This window comes from Ursus maritimus, unplaced genomic scaffold (assembly GCF_017311325.1).
Source record: "Ursus maritimus isolate PB19 unplaced genomic scaffold, ASM1731132v1 scaffold_17, whole genome shotgun sequence".
Classification (NCBI taxonomy): domain Eukaryota; kingdom Metazoa; phylum Chordata; class Mammalia; order Carnivora; family Ursidae; genus Ursus; species Ursus maritimus.
The window spans coordinates 53765991-53784891 of NW_024424119.1; the positions used below are offsets into that span (position 1 = coordinate 53765991).

The 18901-nt window shown below is 58.7% G+C and overlaps 1 protein-coding gene across 4 annotated transcripts; it reads right to left on the reverse strand.

Moving 5' to 3' along the window:
* Window positions 1-10290: 10290 nt before the first annotated feature.
* Window positions 10291-18331, reverse strand: LOC103670268. 4 transcript variants are annotated; one of them, XM_040632049.1, is made up of 5 exons: window positions 18226-18331; window positions 14761-14936; window positions 11869-12121; window positions 11628-11700; window positions 10291-10621 (listed from the first exon to the last, which is right to left on the reverse strand). In XM_040632049.1, exons 2-5 carry the CDS (start codon window positions 14810-14812, stop codon window positions 10475-10477), a joined length of 525 nt encoding a protein of 174 aa, XP_040487983.1. In that variant the 5' UTR covers window positions 14813-14936; window positions 18226-18331; the 3' UTR covers window positions 10291-10474. The 4 variants fall into 4 exon arrangements, 2 of the variants coding, with proteins under 2 accessions (XP_040487983.1, XP_040487982.1); XR_570522.2 differs by lacking the exon at window positions 11628-11700 and having other exon boundaries at window positions 18226-18330; XR_005835277.1 differs by lacking the exon at window positions 11628-11700 and having other exon boundaries at window positions 11862-12121; window positions 18226-18313.
* Between the last annotated feature and the right edge of the window lie 570 nt (window positions 18332-18901).

The window sequence follows — 18901 nt, forward strand, 5'->3', positions numbered from 1 at the left end:
GGAAAACTCTAAGAATCAGGGGCTTCATTAAAAGGTTAGCCAGACAGTAGGATAAAAATATCAGGAAAGGCCAGATACATAGAACTTAAATATAATTGAAGTCCAGCTGCCAAGTCTGCTGGTAATCATTTTCGGGTCTCTCTCTGACCCTCTGTCTCATCCTCCTTCTTTCTGTTCCTCTTCAGGTCACACCCCTGCTCTGTGTTTTGTGTGTGAGGGGACCCCAGCTGCAGGAGGTCGCTGTCTCCCGCCCGGGGACCCAGAGGGGTCTGAGGGGGGAGGAAGGCAGAGCCCGGGGCAGCGGCAGAGAAGGACACGGGGACAGGATGAGCTCGGGCAAGCGGGAGCAGGCAGTAAGGCAGTATGTCCTTCAGTTTTGTCCCAGGGCAGGGGTTGGGACCATGCTCTCTGTCAGCGAAGCAAATTCCGAGAAATCAGAAGAGGTACTCAAGGCAGGGGGAGAAGCTCAAGCCAGCATTTGCTCAGCGACACTTAGCAGGAGCTGAGCACGGGCCCGGCGCCCGATGCACGGGAGATGGGCACCCCTGGAGGAGGCTTGGGTCCAGTGGGGGAGACGCAGAGGGAATGAGATGCTGTGGCGAGCGAGGATGCCCTGCGGCCTAAGGGCACGCCCTTCGTGCCAGGCAGCTCCCCTTACCACGGTCCCACCAGGCAGTCACTACCCTCTCCATTTGCATATGGGGAAACTGAGGCCTAGACCGTTAGGTCACTGCCCAGGGCCCCCCCCCCCCCGGGTAAACATTGCAGCTGGAGGGTTAGCTGAGGAACTGAGCAAGGCGGCAGAGAAAGAGTGGTCAGGACAGGCATTTCTGGGGAGGGGGTGTCTGAGCTGAGATGCCCACCCCCCCCAACCCCGACTGTGTGTGTTCTCTGGGCTGGTGCCCGGCTTTACATATGGGCATCTCCTCCACACCTCATGGGAGCCCATTTTTGAGAAGAGGAGACTGAGGCACACAGAAGTTAGGAGACAGGCCTGAGTTCCTGTGGCCAGGGACAGCGGCTTAGAGCTCAGACCAAATCCGCTTCCCCTCCCCTGGCCCACCCTGGCCCTGCCCACACAAGGCCACAAGACGGTTCCTAGCACTGGGGTGGCAGCTTGGAACAAAAAAAGAGATTAGCAAATTCAAGCAAAGAGGCTTTGCTTTGCAGAGAGTTGAGGTGGTTTTCCCAGGGGCACCCGACCCTTCAAGGCCTGGTGGGGTCTGTCCCAGGGTGGGGACATCTGCCCACTGCCACAGGGACAGCTCTAAAGATGGCAGAGTGCTGGGACTATGCTTACGCATGGGGATGAGACCTCCAGGCTGCTCAGGAACCAAGGAAAGGGAGATCTTGCTTCACACGACTCCTGGGCCCTGGGTCCCTTGGCCTCCCTGCTTCCTTGCCTCCCCATCCACCCGGCCCTTAGTGACACTGGCTCAGGAGCTGGAGGACAGACCTGGGTTACCGGTCTGGTGTGGGGTCAGCTAGGCCTGGGTTTGAATCCTGCTTTGCTGGTGACCACTTTCGGACCAGCAACCTCACTCTGTCTCTCAGCCTTAGTTTCCTTCTGGATCTTTTAAAAAATATTTTAATTATTTATCTGAGAGAGAAAGCGAGAGAGGGAGAGCACTCACAAGTGGGAGGAGGGGCAGAGGGAGAGAGAGAATCTCAAGTAGGCTCCATGCCCAATGCAGAGCCTGATGCAGGGGTCTGATCCCACGACCCCAAGATCACCCCGAGATCATGACCTGAGCCAAAACCAAGAGGGGACACTCAACCGACCGAGCCACCCGGGCACCCTCCTTTCTGGATTTTTGCTCGGCTGTATCCTCCTTACCACTCAGGTTTTCGGTCCGTGTTACCTCCTGGGAGGGGCTCCGTGACCACCCTCCCCTGTCATTGCCCTGCTGATGTTCTCTCTCTCCCCTCCTTGTGTGTTTAGGGGTCTAGGATTCTTTGTCCATGGGGGCAGGCACGTTTCTGTCTTGTTTTTCCCTGTACCCCAGCATCCTGCACATGGCAGCCCAGAGAAGGTGCTCGATAGATATTGAATGAATGAGTGATTCTGTCCCATGGGGACAACATGGATCCCTCCCTCTCTAGAATGTTCTGGGTACCAGATGTCCAGGCTGGGCTGGGGCTGGGCTCCGGTTACATCACTAGCAGGTCTTCTTCAAGGAGCCAGACTAGGCCCATCCTTCAGGGGACCAAAGAGGGGGTGCTACCAGAAGCAAGCCTAGGGGCAGGCCCACCTGATCAACCCAGATGCCTGGAGCCAAACTCCCCAGTATCCGGGGCAAAGGACGGCAGTGTTCTGGTGCATGTGGTCCCTTGTAGGTCTGTGCCCCAGAGCCCCAGGGACACTCCACTTCCTGTCTTCCTTCCTTCCTCTTTCCCTCCCTTCCTCCTTCCCTCTCTCCCCCTCCCCCTCCATCTCTACCCCAGCCCTTCAGAGCTCAGCTCTCCTAGGTTTCTCTGCTCCCTGCCTCTCCCCTGTTTTCTCCTCCCCAACTCGCCCTGTCTCCGGGACGGGCAGGTCCCAAAGCAGTGATCTGCCTGCAGCCGTACCTCGGGGTCATCAGGGCACTCTGGAAAACCAGAGCCTCCTGAGCCCAGATGTGCAGCCCTGCTCGCCTCCTTCATCCCCATCCTCTCCCTCCTCCCCCTCCCCTTCCCTCTTCTCCATCCTTCTTCTTCCCTATCCTCCTTCCTCCTCATCTTCCTCCTTCATCCCCCTCCTCCTACCTCCTCCCCATCCTTCTCTCTCTTCCTCCTCTCTCCTTCCTCCCCATTCTCTTCCCCACCCTCCTCCCTCCTCCCCATCTTCTTCCCTCACCTCCCTCCTTCTCCCTCTTCCCTCCTTCCCATTCTCCTCCCTCCTTTCTCCTCCCTCCTCCCCATCCTTCTCCCTCCTCATGCCTCTCCCTTCTCCCTCCTCCCCATCCTCTTCCTCCCTCCTCCCACCCCTCCTCCCTCTGTCACCCTCCTCCCCGCTCAAGCCAGTATTTTTAGCTCTCTGCTATGCATTAGTGCGCAGGGGCGCTCCCGGTGAAGCCTGGATGAGGTTTTATCTGTTGTGACAGCCCCAAGGGCAGCTGGCAGACTTTTTCTCTCTTAAGTTTGGAGCGCTCTCCCTCTCCCCGGGGTCAGAGCCTCAGCTGGATGAGGGGCAAGGGCTCGGCTGGGTTTGGAGCCCAGGCACAGCGTGCCCTCCCTCCCTCTCCCTGCACCCCCCCCTTCTCCCCTCCTCAGCCTCGGGCCCTTTGTCTCTGGAAGATGGGCTGTGGAGGAGCCCGAATGCCTCTTGCTTCTGCTGCCTCCTTCTCTTCTCATTACTCCTTTCCTTGGGCTGCTTCTCCCAAGGTTCCAACCCCTCTCCCCTTGTTCCTCTCCTTCCCTGCCTCCCTTTCCTGCTCCATCTCTTCTTCCCTGCCACTGATTATTCTCCTCTCCCCTCACCCCTCCTTGCCTTTAGCAAAAGGGAAAAATCCCTGGTGGACCAGGGACCCCAGCCTCCTCCCCGTCCCTATGTCCTTCTGCCCTTGGACAACAGGAGCGGGGGGACTATGAGGGGATCCTGGGGCTTAGGGGGTTCCCAGAGCCCCTGTCTCCAAGGTTAACCTGCAGCGGGGCCCACCTGGATGCTCATGCCTTTCCAGGACTCGCTAGCAGCCAACCTGGCCCCGGTGGGACCCCCTGTGCCTGGCGGGAGCCCCCAGGACAGCCCTGCCCTTCTATGGGTCCAGGCTGCAGAGTCCTCCTGACCCAGGTGGTTTAGGGTCCCTTCTTCTCAACACACCTGCCTTCCCCTTCAACTTGGCACGAACCTCAACTTACCTTTGTGGATGACCGTTTCAGGTAAGCAAACCATTGTCCTCCTCACTTTACAGTTTACACATCCCTCTGTTCATCGTCCCGGCAGCTGGGCACTGCAGACCCTATGCTATCATCCCATACTGTGGAGGAGGCATGCGGCCCAGAGAGGCCAGGCCCCTCAGGCTCGGACACCCTGCCACTCTGAGCGGCTTCCAGGCCTGTCTGGGTCTCACCCCTGCAGCCCCTGAGAACTTAACCTCCACACTGAGCTCCGCACCTTTCCAGGGCCTTGGAGGCCCAGAGAGGCAAAGTCCCTGCCCAAGGTCACACAGCAGGAAGAAGAGTGGTTTGGGGCTTTGGGGGCTCAAGGTCGGGGAGCTTGAGGGCCTAAAGGACCGCACTATGTCCTTCCTGGCTGTCCTCCTACTAGAGCCAGTCCTCTTCCCTGGATCAGTTGGGGAGGGGGCTGGTGAGGGAGCCACCTTTGGCCCCCTGCCTCCCCCCAGCCCTGGGGGCTGACTCAGGATGTTATATGGAGAAAGTGCTGGCCTTGTCCATCTGGGCCCCCTAACTCCCCAGCCTCAGCCCCGGCCCCCCTCTCAGGGCCCCCAGCTGTACTCTGGGCACGTGCTCCTCCTCCCCTTCCCCCTCCTCCCCTCCCCTCCTCTTCTCTCCCTTCCCCTTGGCCTTTTCTCTCCCCCTCCTGCTCCTGGGGCTCTGCCTTCAGGGTCCTTCTTCCCCAGCCGCCCCTCCCTGGGGTCCCCCTTCCCTCTGTTGTCTCCCCTCCCTCTGAGACCCTCTCCCCAGCAGCATTTCTCTATTTCCAGCTTTCTCATTCTTCTGTCTCTCTCTCCTGTCTCTCCTTCCCGTCCTCCCTCTCCCATCCTGCTGTTTCTGCCCACCCTGCCCACCCCTACCACGCACACACGCGTGCCACGGGCCCCTGCCCATCCTCACTGCGACAGTGACCAGTGACGGAGGTGAGGGCTACTCCCAGGAGGAGGTGGTGGGAGGCGACCCCATACCCCTTCCCTGGGTCCCCACCCCTGGAGGAACCTCCTGGCTCAGCCTACCCTAAGGCCGGGGTAGCACGGGATCCTAGGCCCGGCAGGCTCCGGGATTTGGCGGCTGCCTTTTCTGAGGCCTTGGGGCAAGGGGCACCCCTGAGCAGGCCAAGCTTCTGGAAGGCCAGCTTCCCCAGACCACCCTCCCGGTTGTCATCATATTGCAGGGACCAGCCATCGAGGGCCGCGCTGAGGGCAGGGGAGTTGGGTCCAGGCTGGGGCAACACAGATTGTCACCGCGGAACGCTGTGAGCGGAGAGTAGCTGGGCTGGCCATCGGGCCCGCTTGGGTGGCCACCGGGGTGGCCAGGGGGGGCCTGGTCCTCCACACCCTGTGGGGGACATGGCGAGGCCTGCCGTTCACCTAACTCATCCCTTCTGTTCTCCTAGGTTCACAGGAGCCTGCGCCCTCGAATCTGACAGTCCTGGGTTCGACTCTCACCCCCTCACTAGTGTGCAGTGTTGGGGGTAACTGACTCCCCCGCCTGGGCTCTGGGTTTCTTTGTCTGTAGCATGGGATTAACGCAGGGGGCCGCCCCGAAGGCAGGGTGTCTGTGGGAGCTGCTGGCACTGCTGCCGTTCACCTGACGCCCCCGTTTCTCCACCATTCCACAAGCCCAGCTGCGTGTCATCGGCCCGGAGTCCTGGCTCTACCACCTGGGCAAGTCACTGGGCCCACGAAGCTTCTGTTTCCTCCTCCGTCAAAAGGGGCTAATGAGAGTAACCCCAATGGGGGTGCGGCTACCCTGAGATCATCTGGGAATACTAGTTCAGCTGAGGGTTTCAACGGGAGCGGTTGTTCTTAGCTGTTTTGTTTTATCTGCCGGGCCTGTGTTTTTAAATACTCAGCCCTGCCCTCTGCCCCACAAGAAGTGTTCAGCCTCCAGGGCCTGGAGCTCAGGGGCCCTGTCCCCCCAACCCTTTGTGCACCCAGGCAGAAGATGGGGTAGTGGGGGGGGAGGGATAGGGCCTGCAGGAGCTAAGCCTTCCCCCCACGATGGCTCGGGGCAGGTGCCTTAAACCCCTCCCTGGCGCACACACAGGCCCCTGGGCATTAGGAGGTTGCCCTGCTTGCGGACCTGGCTTTGCCCCCAGGTGGGCAGCTGACCAAGGAAAGGAGGGCCAAGGGCTGGGAGGAAGGGTCGAGTGTGGGAAGGGGAAGGCAGGGGGACAAAGAGAACCCTCTTCACTAGGGGCCTGCCTGTGGCTGCGGGAGCTAGGAGGACCCCAAGACTTCAGGACCATTCCACAGGGTTAGGTCCCCAAAGCCAGAGTCACTGTTGTAGCTCTGACAGGGAAACCCGTCTTCCTCGGGCTGGCGGTGCCTCCTCGCTCCCCATGGCACCCATCCCTCCACCCGACTTTACATTTATTTATAAGCCTTCACCCTCCTTGATGGAAGGGACTTGGGCTTTCTCCCTGCTGCGTCCCAGGATGGGCAGCACGCATTGAGGTGTTCCCAGTTGTCCGGTGAGTGAGCGAGCAGGTGAATGACTTGACCCGGGCTCAGCCTGGCTTTCCCCAGAAGATCGGACTCCGTGGGTCCAGAGGGCGGCTGTTGCTCTGCCCCAGGTCTCCTTGAGGGCCACAGCCCCGGCGTGGAACAGTCTGGTGCTTTCTGGCACAGCTCTGGAGTCAGCCCTGGCTTCAAGGACAGGGGAAGTCCTGGGGGGTGTGCCTCACCCCTTTGGGGTCTGGGCCATCCCTCTCCTGGTCTCCACCGGGGCCATGGCCTACACACACATGTTTCGGGTTTGGTGCTCAATGCTCCCTCGATGTCCTTCTTGAAGTCCCAGGGCTGCTTGCTTTGTGGGGCCAGCCCCCCTCACTCCCCTGCTCTGGTTTTCTCCCCATTCACCTGCCTCTGGACCAGCTGGCCTCCTCCTGGTGGCTGGTGTCTCAGCTCCCTGGCTGCTCCCTGGCTCTCTCCGCTCCTGACTCTCCCACCAAGAGGTCCTTTGCATTTGCCTTTCCCTCTGCTGGGAATGTCATTCCTCTTGCTCTTGGCTTGGCTGCTTCTGACCTGTCTCCCTTCCTCCCAGGCAGCCCCAAGCTCTCTGCAGCACATGCTCCTCTCCTGGCCTTGAATCAGCACGCCGCCACTCTCCGCAACCGCACTTAGCACCATCTGTGAGTATCTTGTCACTGGGCTTCTCTCTGCTCGTCACCTGCCTGTCTCCTCCATGGAAAGCCAGCCCCACGCAGGTCGGTCCTGCATCTGGCTTGCTTACCATCGCCTCCCCAGTGCCTCCCCAGTGCACAGCTTGAAAGAATGGCTGCGTTACCAGAGCCTAGAGCAAGGCTTAGCACACGGTGCACACAATAGTGAATGAATGAATGAATGAGCAGACGAAGGAACAACTGAACCAATGAGAAACTGAACTTTGGAATTAGACTACCTGGGTGGTATCCTTACCAGCTCCCATGCTTGGGTCAATTACTTAGCCTCTCTGGGCCTCAGTTTCTTCATCTGAGAAAGGGGGATACTAGTGGAGTCAGCCTTTCGGGGGTTCTGTGCTGCAAGTGGCAGTGTGAGAGAGCTCGAAGTGAGCCGCTCTAGGCGTATCAGACAAGCTTTTCAGAAATGCCAACTCTCGATTCCCCACCACACCCCCACTGCTCTTCATCTCCGGAAATGGTACCTCCCACTGCCCACGATGACGCAGTCGTCCTCGACTCTTCTTCCTTCCACACCCACGGCCCATCCTTTGGCAAATCCTCATGGCTTTCCTTAAAATATACCGCACATCCAGCCATTTTTATCTCCCCACCGCTGCTGTCCCCTTCCAGGCCACCACCGTCTCTTGCCTGGACTCCACCAGCCCCTACCTGGTCTCCCAGCTTCCACGCCAGCCCCTGGAGTCTGTGCTCTGCTCGAGGAAACCAGAAATTCTTTAAAAATACAAATCAGCCCTGGGCTCGCTCTTGCCCTCCAGTCTGCATTGGCTTCTAAGCATACCTAGAAAAAGGCCTGAGATGTCAAGGTGACCTGAGCACTCTGCTCCCCGCCTCAGGGTGCCACCACAGGGCCTTTGCACTTGCCGTTCCCTCTGCTGCAGACCCCTCCTGGGGGCTCACTTCCTCACCACACCGGGTCCATGGTCACCTCTTCACCTCAGTGAGCCCTGTTTCGGAACTCCAGCCCAGCCCCTCACCCTGCTTTCCTTCCCTCTCTAACTTATCTTATTCCCTGGATCCTGGTATGGGCCTGTTTCTTTGTTCTTTGTCTCTTCCCTAGAACGTGAGCAGCGCAAACGTGGGAAGCCGGGCCTGCTGCCCACTGTGTCCTGGTGCACGGGACGGTGCCTGGCCAAGAGCGTGTGCTCACTGACGGTCACAACCGGACACATGAATGAATGAATAAGGGCTACAGTCAGGATCAGTCTTCCTCTTCGAAAGCTAGAGAAAGACAGGCTGAGAAGGGAGGGAATGTAATGGTGTCTAGTAAGAGAAACACCAGCGGCCGGGGCCCTGCCTGTCTTCTGCAGGAGACCAGTTGGCTTTCTGGGGTCGGGGCTGGGTCTGCCTCCACTATGGGCTCCCGCAGAAAGGCCAGGCCAGGCTGACTGGGCTCTCCTGCCGCTGCCTGTGGCGCGGCTTCCTGAAGGGATGCAGGTCTGGGGGAGAAAGAACACATTCAAACAGGCAGACCCGCCACCTTGTCTTAGCTCCTTGATGCCCAGAAGGCGAGAGAAGGGAGTTCTTTAAAGCCCCCTGTGCTGAGCAAACCTGGTCCCTGCCCTCAGGGAGCTTTCGGGCAGCTGGGAGGGCCAGGACTTGGCTGCACATCGAAATAGCACGCTCGCTTGATCCTCTGGGAGAGGCAGGAGGCAGAAGCAGGGGGAGCCCCCCTTCCTCACCCCCTGCTCCCCCTGACCTCCCCCTGGCCTGAGGCGGCCCCAGAATATGACTCTGCAAACAGGTCCATCCCAGGTATCAGGTCCAACCCAAGGCCCACACGTGACAGCGTCTGCTCGAGGCCTCACAGCTGCTGCAGCAGAACTTCCAGAAGAGTGTCTGGCTCTTCTTCCCACGGCACTAACTTGGCACCGAAGTGCTGGGATCATCTTTCCCGTCTCCCTGCTCCTTCAGCTGGACGTTCCCAGCCAGCCCTTCCCTGCAGGAAGATCCCTGGTCTCCAGAGCACCTTGGGAACTGACCACTGCTCCTGGGTAACCCCTGCAGACTGTGGGGGTCCAGGGCTGAGGCCTCGTCCCATCACCATCTCTATCTCTCCCATCTCTTTTCACCACCACCATCAGCCCAGCATCTCCTCCAACACCCCCCCCCCCCCCCCCCCCCCCCCGCCGCTGTCTCCACCAGCACGACTGTATTGGTAAATTGTGTCTCCTTAAAAAGATATGTAGAAGTCCTACCCCCCCACACCTGGGGTGGAGTGACCTTATTTGGAGATAGGGTCTTTACAGAGGTGATCAAGTTAAAATGAGGTCATGAGGGAGGGCCCTAATCCAATATGACGGCGTCCTTCTAGAAGGGGGCAGTGTGGACCCACAGACAGACACACGCAGAGGACGCCACGTGAGGACAGACACTGGAGGATGAGAACGATGCACACAGAAGCCAAGGGACCCCTGGGGCCCCAGAAGCCCCGAGAGAGGCCTGGAGCATTTCCTTCCCCGGCACCTTCGAGGGAGCACAACCCCGCTGACATCTAATTTTGGATTTCTGGTCTCCGGAGCTCTTAGACAATACATTTCAGCTGTTACAAGCCGCACGGTTTGGGGTACATTGTTAGCAGCCCCAGGAAATGAATATAGCCACTGTCCACATCGCCAGCACCGCCATCATTGCCGCCATGGTCACGGTCCCGCGTCCACAGCGCCCGCCACCACCCCAGCATATCAGCCAGCATCCCCCACTGAATTGGTTTCCTAATTGGGGCTGCCTAACAAATGACCACAATCCTGGTGGCTGAAACCAAGATTATTCTCAGACTCCTGGAGGCCCGAAGGCCAAAATCAAGGGGTCAGCGGGGGTCCCTTCCCAGAAGATTCTTCCTGGGAAGAATCCTTACTTGTTTCTTCCAGTTTCGGGTGGCTCCAGGTGTTCTTGGCTTGTGGCTGCATCACTCCCCTCTCTGCCTCAGTCTACACTTGGCCTTCTCCCCTTCGGTGTCCCGCTCGTCTCTTCTGTGTCATATAAGGATACTTGTGATGGCGCTGAGGCCCCGCTTGGGTAATCTAGCATGATCTCATGTCAATATCCTTAACTTCATGACATCTACAGAGACCCTTTTTCCAAATCAGGTCACATTCACAGGTTCCAGGGATGAGGATGTGGACATATCTTTTGGGGGGGGCGGCACCACTCAACCCACTGCAACCACCAGCATCCCCTTCCCCCATCACCATCAGCATCATCACCAACATAAGTTAAGTACTAGTATGGACCAGTGTTAGTGCCAGGACTTTTCCTGGACCACCTTTATTCCTTAAGACAACCCAGGGCTGGTACTCTCTTCCCCACTTAACACACAAGACCGCGGGGGCTCAAAGAGAATTCATTTGTCCCCGGTCTCACCTAGAAGTACTTGATCTCAGGCAGCCTGACTTCAGAGCTCCTGAACTTCTGATCCTACAGATAATTCCACAGAAGGATCAGAGCGGGGTAGTGAGCACAGTACTGGAAGGCAAGGCACCTGGGTCCTGGTCCAGGCTTGGCCTCTAACCAGTGGCAGATCTGAGTCAGGTCTCTTCCCTCTCTGGGCCTCAGTTTGCCCACCTGTAAAACAGGAAAGCAGAAGAGGTTGGTTTGCATGACCTCCCAGGTCCTCCTTAGCTCTGGGTGGTGCTGGTGTCCTCCGTCATCTCAGTCCTATTCAAACACTGCCCAGGGGCAGGACTCTCACATCAGCTAAACTCTAAACCTGTCCCCAGAGATGAGTTTTGCTTGGAAGACCAGCCCAGCGGGAGGAGTGGAGGGCGGTGCTGCCTTCCCACACCAGGTTGCTGGCGGCAAAGGACTGGGGAAGGACTTGGGGTGGGGGTGGGGTCGGGTCCTCTCTTTTCCTGGAGCCCAAGACTTTTGATTCATGCATTCAGGGAGGGCTCCAAAGCTGAGAAGTGGGGGCTGCTGGGAACAGAGCTGAAGATAACTTTATCTTGCTGCAGCGCCCCAGACCCAGAGGCCTTAGTGGGGAACCGGCTTGTCGCTTTAGACTCCAGAGAGTCTAGTCTGGAGAGGTGATCCTGGGCCTGGAAAAGCCCTGGTTGATCATCTAAGACCAAGAGACCAGGAGAGGCTGTAGCGACCAAATCCCCAGCCTCGTGTCCTTGGAAGGGGGATAAAAACACAAAACAGGTTGGGGCAGGGGGCTCTGAAAATTAAGTTTCCAAAATCTGGTCTGTTCATTAGGAGTCATTTGCTGGTAAGTATAAACATCTTTTTTTTTTTTTTTTTTTTAATCCTTTTTAGAATGTGAACTGCAGAGGCCTTTTTCCTCTGGTTTCTGTCTGGAACAGCAATTGTTTGCCTTTCAGTTAATAATGTTCAAGAGTGGGGAGTTGAGTTAGGGACAGAACTGCAAACTTTAATTAGCAGGATGAGATTAGCATGCCAGCAGGGGCTTGGGGGTGGGGGCATCCTTCAGGCCCATCAGATCCCCGTGGACACACCTCCCACAAACCCCCCAGTTGAAGGCTCCAGTGGGGTAAGCAGGAGCCAGGCCAGCCAGAGCTTAGACCTGCCGAGTTCATCTTCCCTTGCTGGGCCTCCAGCTGAGCCTCACCCTGTTCCAAGGCTCCCAGTCCAGCCACTGGCTTTCGTTCCCCAGCCTCTGCCGAGTTTGTCCCTGCGGGTGTCTAAGCAGAATAAAAACTGGCTGTGTGACCTTGGGGCAGCTGCTCACCCTCTCAGGGTACAGGGAGTCTGAGTGGGGAGGCGGGGAGGTGTGTTGGAAGCCAAGCCCCGGCGGGGGTGGAGGAACGCGACCCTCTTCCCTGAACACCCAGGGCTCACGCACCACCAACCTGCCCTTGCTCGGCTCAGGCAATGCTGAGAATTTTCTGGTCTTTATCTGGTTTAGTTTTAAGTGCTTCCAACGGCAGCCGAGCTGTTCCACCACAGTCCCCAGGAAATTGGTCCACGTAGGACGGAGCCTTCCCGAGAATGAAGTCATCTGTTCCTTTTTTATTTTTTGTTGCCTTTCTCCTTCAGCACGAGTCAACCGGCCTCTGCAGTCTCTCCCCGCGTACACACGCCCCGCCGCGGGGGTCGGCCGGGCTGGCGGGGGAAGGGGTGAAGGGCAGGACCCCCGGGGGGCCGCGTCTGCCCCGGGCGCCCCCTCGCCGCCCCCGCCTCCCGCTCCCACCCGCGACTTCCCCGGGCCCGCCCGAAAGGTGAGCTCCCGGGAGGCCGCCCGCGCTCCGCCGCGGCCCGCTCGGCAAACAATAACAGTAAATAACGCTCCCTTGTCAACGTAATAAAAACGGAAACGGTTACAATGTTTTTTAATAAGCGTCCCCCATCAATCTGCCTCCCTCCGCCCTCCCTCCCGGGCCGCGGGCACCGGCGGAGAGGGGCGGGGAGCAGGTGGAAGGATGGGGCGCCGGGGCGCGCTGGATGGACCGGGGTGCCGGAGGAGGACGCCGCTGGGGGTGGGGGGGAGAGCGGCAGCGCAGCAAGTGAGAGACGAGGGGGCGCGGGCGGCCGGGGTCACGCGCGCCAGCCGAGCCGGGAAGCGGCCGCGGTGAGTAACACCGTTGCCATGGCGACGTGGCCGCGAGGAACAGGAAGCGGCAGAAATAGCAGCCGCCCCAGCCCCCGCCGCCCGGCCCCTCCCCCCGCGAGCCCGTTGCCACGGAGACCGGCGCGAGCGAGGCTGCGCGGGCGGCCGCGGCCTTCTGCGCCCCGGCCCGCGCATGCGCCCCGGGGCCTGCCCCGCGCGGGCGTCGCGGCGGCATCCGCCGCACCCCGGTGCCGCCCGGAGCCCGAAGCTGCCCGGCCGCACGCTAGGGTGCGGAAAAAAAAAAAGCAAAACTGTTTGTTGTCCGCCTTTGGGAGGCAGCCCCGCCTTTGTTCCTGGCTCATTCGTCCGTTTCCCGGCGCTGGAGGCGGGAGTCGAGGGGCAGGGACGCATCAGCCAGAGTCCCCAATGTTTTCTGAGCCCCGGGGCGCGCGTCCGGGTCGCCGAGGGGAGCCCCGGCCTGCCTGCCGCCCTCCCCGAGCCTGACCTCCCCGTGGGGGTGGGGGACTTCTCCCAGGTGGGGCCCGGGGGCCCCCCCTCCTGGGTTTGCCGCTCCGTTTCTCTTCGCCAGATTGCCCTTCCCCAGATTCTAACCGGCAGAGAGCACAGAGGGAGAAATGAAATCCCGCCAAACCCCAGGCTCCCTCTCCGTTTCCCGGTCGACAGAAAACTATGAAACAGTCCCCCCCCCCCCCCCGCAAGGAAGTTGAGGGAAACCTGAATGTTTCATAAACAAAAGCACTCTCCAACAACTTGTTTACGCGAAAGCCTGGCTGCAGCCGTGCAGGTCTGAGGCGTGTGTGTGTGCGTGTGTGTGTGTGCGCGCGCGCGTGTGTGTGTGTGTGTGTGTGTGTGTGTGTTGGGGCAGACACCATCTCCGAGGCTGTTTGTGGAGGATTTTTTTCTTTCCAGATTTTGTTTGGTTTGTTTTTAATAAGGGTCAGAGGTCTGGGTTTCTGTGGGAAAGGGGGAAGGGTCATCTCAGATGGACAGGCCAGGGGGTCCCAGGAGGATAGGTCACGGGACCTGCGGAGCTGGGGCAGAGGCCATGAGCCAGAGCCTCCCCATCTGGCACTGCTCCTTGCTGGCAGGGGGGGTGTAAGTGGGCGCCAGGCCCTTGGGGCTGCTCCCCAGGGTATGGCCCGAAGGGGGTCAGGGCCAAGGACTCTGGGACCTCTCTCCCCTGGGCAGGACAGCTGTCGTTTTCCTAGCTCCTGCCCTGGTCACACTGGTCAAGAGGGAAGGCAAGCAGAGCAGCCCATGTCTCTGGGGTTTTCTCTAATGGAAACGGTCCACTTTCGTTTTTGTATGGGGTGGACTCAGACTTGCAGCGTCCAGGCTGACCAGATGGGAATGTCGGGAGCCAGCGTATGAGGAAGGGGGACTGCTGCTTCAGACCTGCTACTGCTCCCCTCTCCTGCTGCCCCCAGCCAGCCTGGTCCCCTGTGTGGCCTTGTGCTGGCCACTCAGCCTCCACAGAGCTAAGGAGAGAATGGGGGGCATGGGGTGATGTTCCTTCCTCCCTCCTCCGGCCCCCTTTCCACATGTGGGAGAGGATCCCCAGCCCTGAAGGGGAATCTTCTCTCTGAAGACTTCAGGTCCACCATGGCCGACTTGGCATCATCATTAGGCCTCTCCTTCTTTTAGGAGGAAATGAAGACACAGAAGGCAGCTGGGAGCAGTTGCTACAGTGGAGAGAAGACCCCACCTCCGACCAAGGACAGTAGCTGGTGCTGAGAAGCAGGGCTTCCGAACCAGACTGCCGTGGTTGTGAATCCCAGCCGGGGCCCCACTGAAGCTTGAGCACCTGGATGATAGGGACAGCGCAGTGCCCACCTCCCACAGTGTGATCATTCCTCGAAGTGATGCATGAAAGCTCTTAGCAGCAACTGGCACAGAGTAGGCACTCAGAACAGGGCAGCTGTTGCTGGAGCTGCAAAGGGGTTTACCACTCTCCCTGGCATGACCCAGGATTGCCACCTTGGAGCCCTGAGACCCCGGGCTTCGCTCTGGCCCAGGGCTGGTCGATCTTTGTCACAGTACAACCCAAGGCAAGTCACTTACCCTCTTTGGGCCTCAGTTTTCCCCTCTGGGAAATGGGACAATAATCGCAACAACCACCGGTTGTGAATTACTCTGCGCCTGGCCCTACACCGGGGTCTGTACATTTCCTTACCCAATTCAGCCTTTAAAACAGCCCTCGTGAGGACGACCATGATATGTTCCATGATGATCCTGATTTCACAGGCGAGAGAACAGGGCCTCAGACGGGTGATGCTACTTGCTGGGAATCACACGGCTGGAACGTGGCACAGAACACAAGGTGGTCGAGTCCTGGACCGTCACGCACCCCTGAAAGCAAGGATCGTGTTGTGTTTATGTCACTATCGCTCTTTCTGCGCATCCTCTGACCTTTTCCTGGCTCAGGCCACGTCCCCTCTGCGTTTGCAGCCTTGGATTCAGCCATTCTGGACTCTTTTGAAACTGGCAGGGACCCAGCTCCCTTAGCGACAGATCCCCTCGGGGGCACATGGGGGCCTCGAGGAGAGCCCGGTGGGCTCCACACAGCCTCTGCCCCCAACCTGGCAGCACATGACAGTTCTCCCATCCCCCTTGTCCCTTCCTGCCACTTATGCCGAAGCGTTGGGGTCCCTAACACACCCAGGTGGACGTGTGGCATCCAGATGGTGCAGTTAATTGCGCTGGAAACTGTAAATCTCTATTATTATCCCAGCTCCCCCTCTGCTCTGCTCTGCTGTCACCTCAAGGCGCTGGGGGGGGGGGCGCGACTGGTGGTGGAAAAGGCGCCCCTCCAGCCCCACCCATCGGCCCAGGCTTTGTTCCTGCTCGGTAGCCAGGGAAGAAATTGCCCAGTTGTGCCGTCCGCTGCCTACATTTGAATCCTGGCCCTGACACCTCCTGGCTGTGTGGCTGTGTGACTTAATCTCCCCGTTATTCTCAGTTTGCTCATCCATAAATTAAGGAGGGTTAGAGCACCTGCCTGTCCCAAAAGGGTCAGGTGGCTGAGGTGGGTGATGGCTCCGCCCTGCCTGGCTCCGGAGGGTCCTCGGATGTCACTGGTTATACCAAGAGTCTCCTCGGTGCTGAATGATAGAATGCAACGGCTCAGCGCGTTCTCAAACAAGCACATTATTAGCCCATTTTACACATGAGGGAGCGGCCACTCAGAGAAGGCAAGGGAGCGGCCCAGGGCCACACAGCCAATTAGCAGAGGAGCTAGGATTAAAGCAGGCAGACCCGTGTGGCTCTGAAGCCCTCACTGTGACCCTAGGTTCCTAGCCCTCCCCACTGGAGCCCCTCTGGGGCTCTAAACCGAGGTCCGCAGTGATAGCATCATTAGCCCTGCCCAGAGCTGGCTTCTCTAACCCAGGGCTGAAAGACACTGGGTTAATAGGTCCTTAATAAAGCCGGCAGAGGCGTCTGTATCTTTCTGGGGCAGGGGCCAAGGGGCCAGGTGCAGCAGACGTGTCCTAATGAAAATGCTAGAGAGGGGGGGAAGGAGCCTTGGGGTGACCGGCCTGCTCACATCTCAGAGTCCATCCTCTTCCCTCCCTGCCTGAGCCACTGGATGTCTCCCAGTGCAAGGGACAGTCACCCACGTGTCCATCCACCCATCCATCTATCTGCTCATTTACTCACTCACTCACCTCCTCCTTCCCTTCCATCCATCCATCCAGTGTTTACTGAGCACCCATCTTGAGCCAAATGCTCAAACGTTAGGTGCCCAGGGTCCCTCCCTCCAAGGGTTTCACATTCTAAACAAGAGCTCAATAAACAGCTATGATTCACAGGATGCCGGGAGAGAGGACGTCTGGGGGGCTCTGCGACCGGACTGTGCAGACCCACCTCAGCCAAGGTCTTTAGATGACGCCCCCTCCGGGCCTACATGTACAAAGAAGGGGGTGCACTGTGTTCTCCCCTATTCTGTGATTCTAAAATTTCAAGTAGGGCGAGGCAGCTCTGAATCAACCCATTGCCACCCTAGCGCCTGGGATCTGCCCTCGACACCCACGATGTCCCCAGTCGAGGCCCAGGTCCAGTCCAGCTGGCCCAGATGGTAAACAGCGAGCTGAGATGGGGTCAGGGGCGGAGCGCTGGGCCAGCAGGCAGGGTCAGGTCCTGACTGTGTCACGCGGCGTGTGGCCCTGGGGACATGACCTCCCAGAGTGGTCTTTCAGCTCGGCTGAAATGCCTTGGAGGCCCCGGGAAACCTCAGCCGCTGCAACATGACTGTTATTGTTATTGTCACATCGTTACTACAAAGGAAGCGGGTCTAGAGTGACTGGCTTTGGGCAAGGCTGTTCATTCAGTGGTCGCCATTTGTTCCCTCCCTGACTCAGCAAATGTTTGTTACTGTGACCTGCGCCGTGTGCTGGGCCCGCGGCCAGGGATGAGATCAGACTAGATCTGAAGTCTGGGGAGAGTGGTCAACAGACGTCACCTCGATCACCAGCTCTCAGGGATAAAGGCTGTATTGAGAAGCATGTGTTGAGAAGGATTCCGAGGCTGCATCTGGGCTGAGAGAGTGCTGTGATCAATTAGTAATGTCTGCCACGGACACAGGAAGGGGAGCATCACAAAATGCTTTTACCAGTCTTAACACCGAAGAACAGGAAGGACCTCAGACAGGAGACCCTTGCGACCGTCGCCGGCTTGCTACATGAACTTGGGCAAGTCATGGACCTACTACCTGCCTCTTTTTACCACTTTGTGGGGCACAGATGCTCACTTGGGACTCTGCATATTTAGAGGCAGAAGGAGCCACAACAGGAGAGCCCAGACTTCCTGTTTTAACCCACCCCACTCTGGCCTTACGTGAGGACCAAATGTGTGAAAACACACATTTTCAGTAATGTGTGCTCAGTAAACACAAAAGACCAGGATCCTGGAGCCGGGGCAATAACACAGGAATGCCCGGTCCCTAGCTGCTCTGCGGACTGTCCAGGTCTGGGCCTCAGGTTCTCCATCTGTACAGGCGGTGGCTGGAGAACGGACATGCCGAGGGGTCTCCCACATCTGCTGAGGCAGCCGGAGGCTGGGGGAGGAAGTGAGAGAGGGGCCCGGTGCTGCTACGGCACCCCATGGAGAGGCCACCTCTACTGGCCTCGGAGGTCACATCCCAGCCACACCCCCGGATGCTATCCCAGAGCAAGGCGGGCATGAGAGGAGAGTGGGCAATGTGGGATCCCCAGGAAGGGCCAGAGGGCCTGAGCCCCCTGAACAGGGGGAGTCTGGGATGTGCGGAGGCCCTGGAAGTGGGAGACCCCACAGCCCAAGGGCTGGAACCTACAGACAGTGGGCTGGGGCAGAAGATTCAGGCCAAACCTTGGTGTTCGGCAAAGAGCAAAAGGAAAACAAGAACAGATCCAGGCTGGGAAATGTGGAATGGCCAGTGGACCTGGAAAACAGATGTGCCAAGTCTCCGCGAGGCTGACTTAGGGGTTCAGGGCACCGAGACGGTGCTACCCACGTCCCTTCAAAAATTCCTCGTGGCTCTCAGTGGCCCTTAAGAGGAAGTCCAAACACCTTAGAGGCAGTACACGCTGCCGGATGAGAGTTAGGAGTCTGAGTCCGAGTGCCAGCCTGGCCACTGTCAGCTGTGTGACTACCGGCAACTTACCTGACCTCTCTGGGCCTCCGTTCCTGATCCATCAATGGGGATGATAACAGTACCCATCTAATGGGTTTGCTGGCAGATTCTGGGAGCCTTAGTGCCTGAGGCAGGCTTAGCACGGTGCTGGACACACCGTAAACATTCAGTAGTGGGATGGCTACTCTCACAATTACTTTTATTGCCTCTAAACTTGGCAGAGCGCGAGGCAGGCCTTGAGCACGTGAACCCCAGTCCGCCGCTCCTGTCTCAACATCTCCACCCATGTGACTGCGCTCGGACTACTCCAGGCTGCTTTCTCCCCCTCGCCTGCAGAAAACCTTGTTCGCTCATGGCACTGGGCCTTTGCTTGTGCTGCGCCCTCTGCCAGAAATGTCCTGTCCTCTCCACGCTGCCTTCAGAGCCTGGTCAGCCAGGGCTCTGGGAACACCCTGCTGACAAGTCGCTTCCAGAGTTCTGTGCTCACAGAGCCAAGTGGCAATTGTCCTGGTGCGGCGTCCGTGTTTACCTCCTGTCTGATTCTACTTCAGGATGACTTCTCAGGCTCGAGAGCCATGGCTGCTCCGTTTTCCTGTCCTCGGTGTCCAGCACCGTGCCTGTCACACAGTAGGTGCTCCTTTGAGTGGGCTGGATGTTCGGAGCCCTCCTTCCCCAAGCAGGGAGCGTGCACGGCAGACAGACCGCT

Coding starts and splice junctions, on each gene's coding strand:
- LOC103670268 (XM_040632048.1), bottom strand. CDS start 14,812: ATGGAACATATCATGGTCGTCCTCACGAGGGCTGTTTTAAAGGCTGAA. Junction 12,122..14,760: donor TGTTTTAAAGGCTGAATTGG/GTAAGGAAATGT, acceptor TTCCCCCGCCAG/CCCGGCCGACCCCCGCGGCG. Junction 10,622..11,627: donor ACTGGGAGCCTTGGAACAGG/GTGAGGCTCAGC, acceptor CCTGTTTTACAG/GTGGGCAAACTGAGGCCCAG.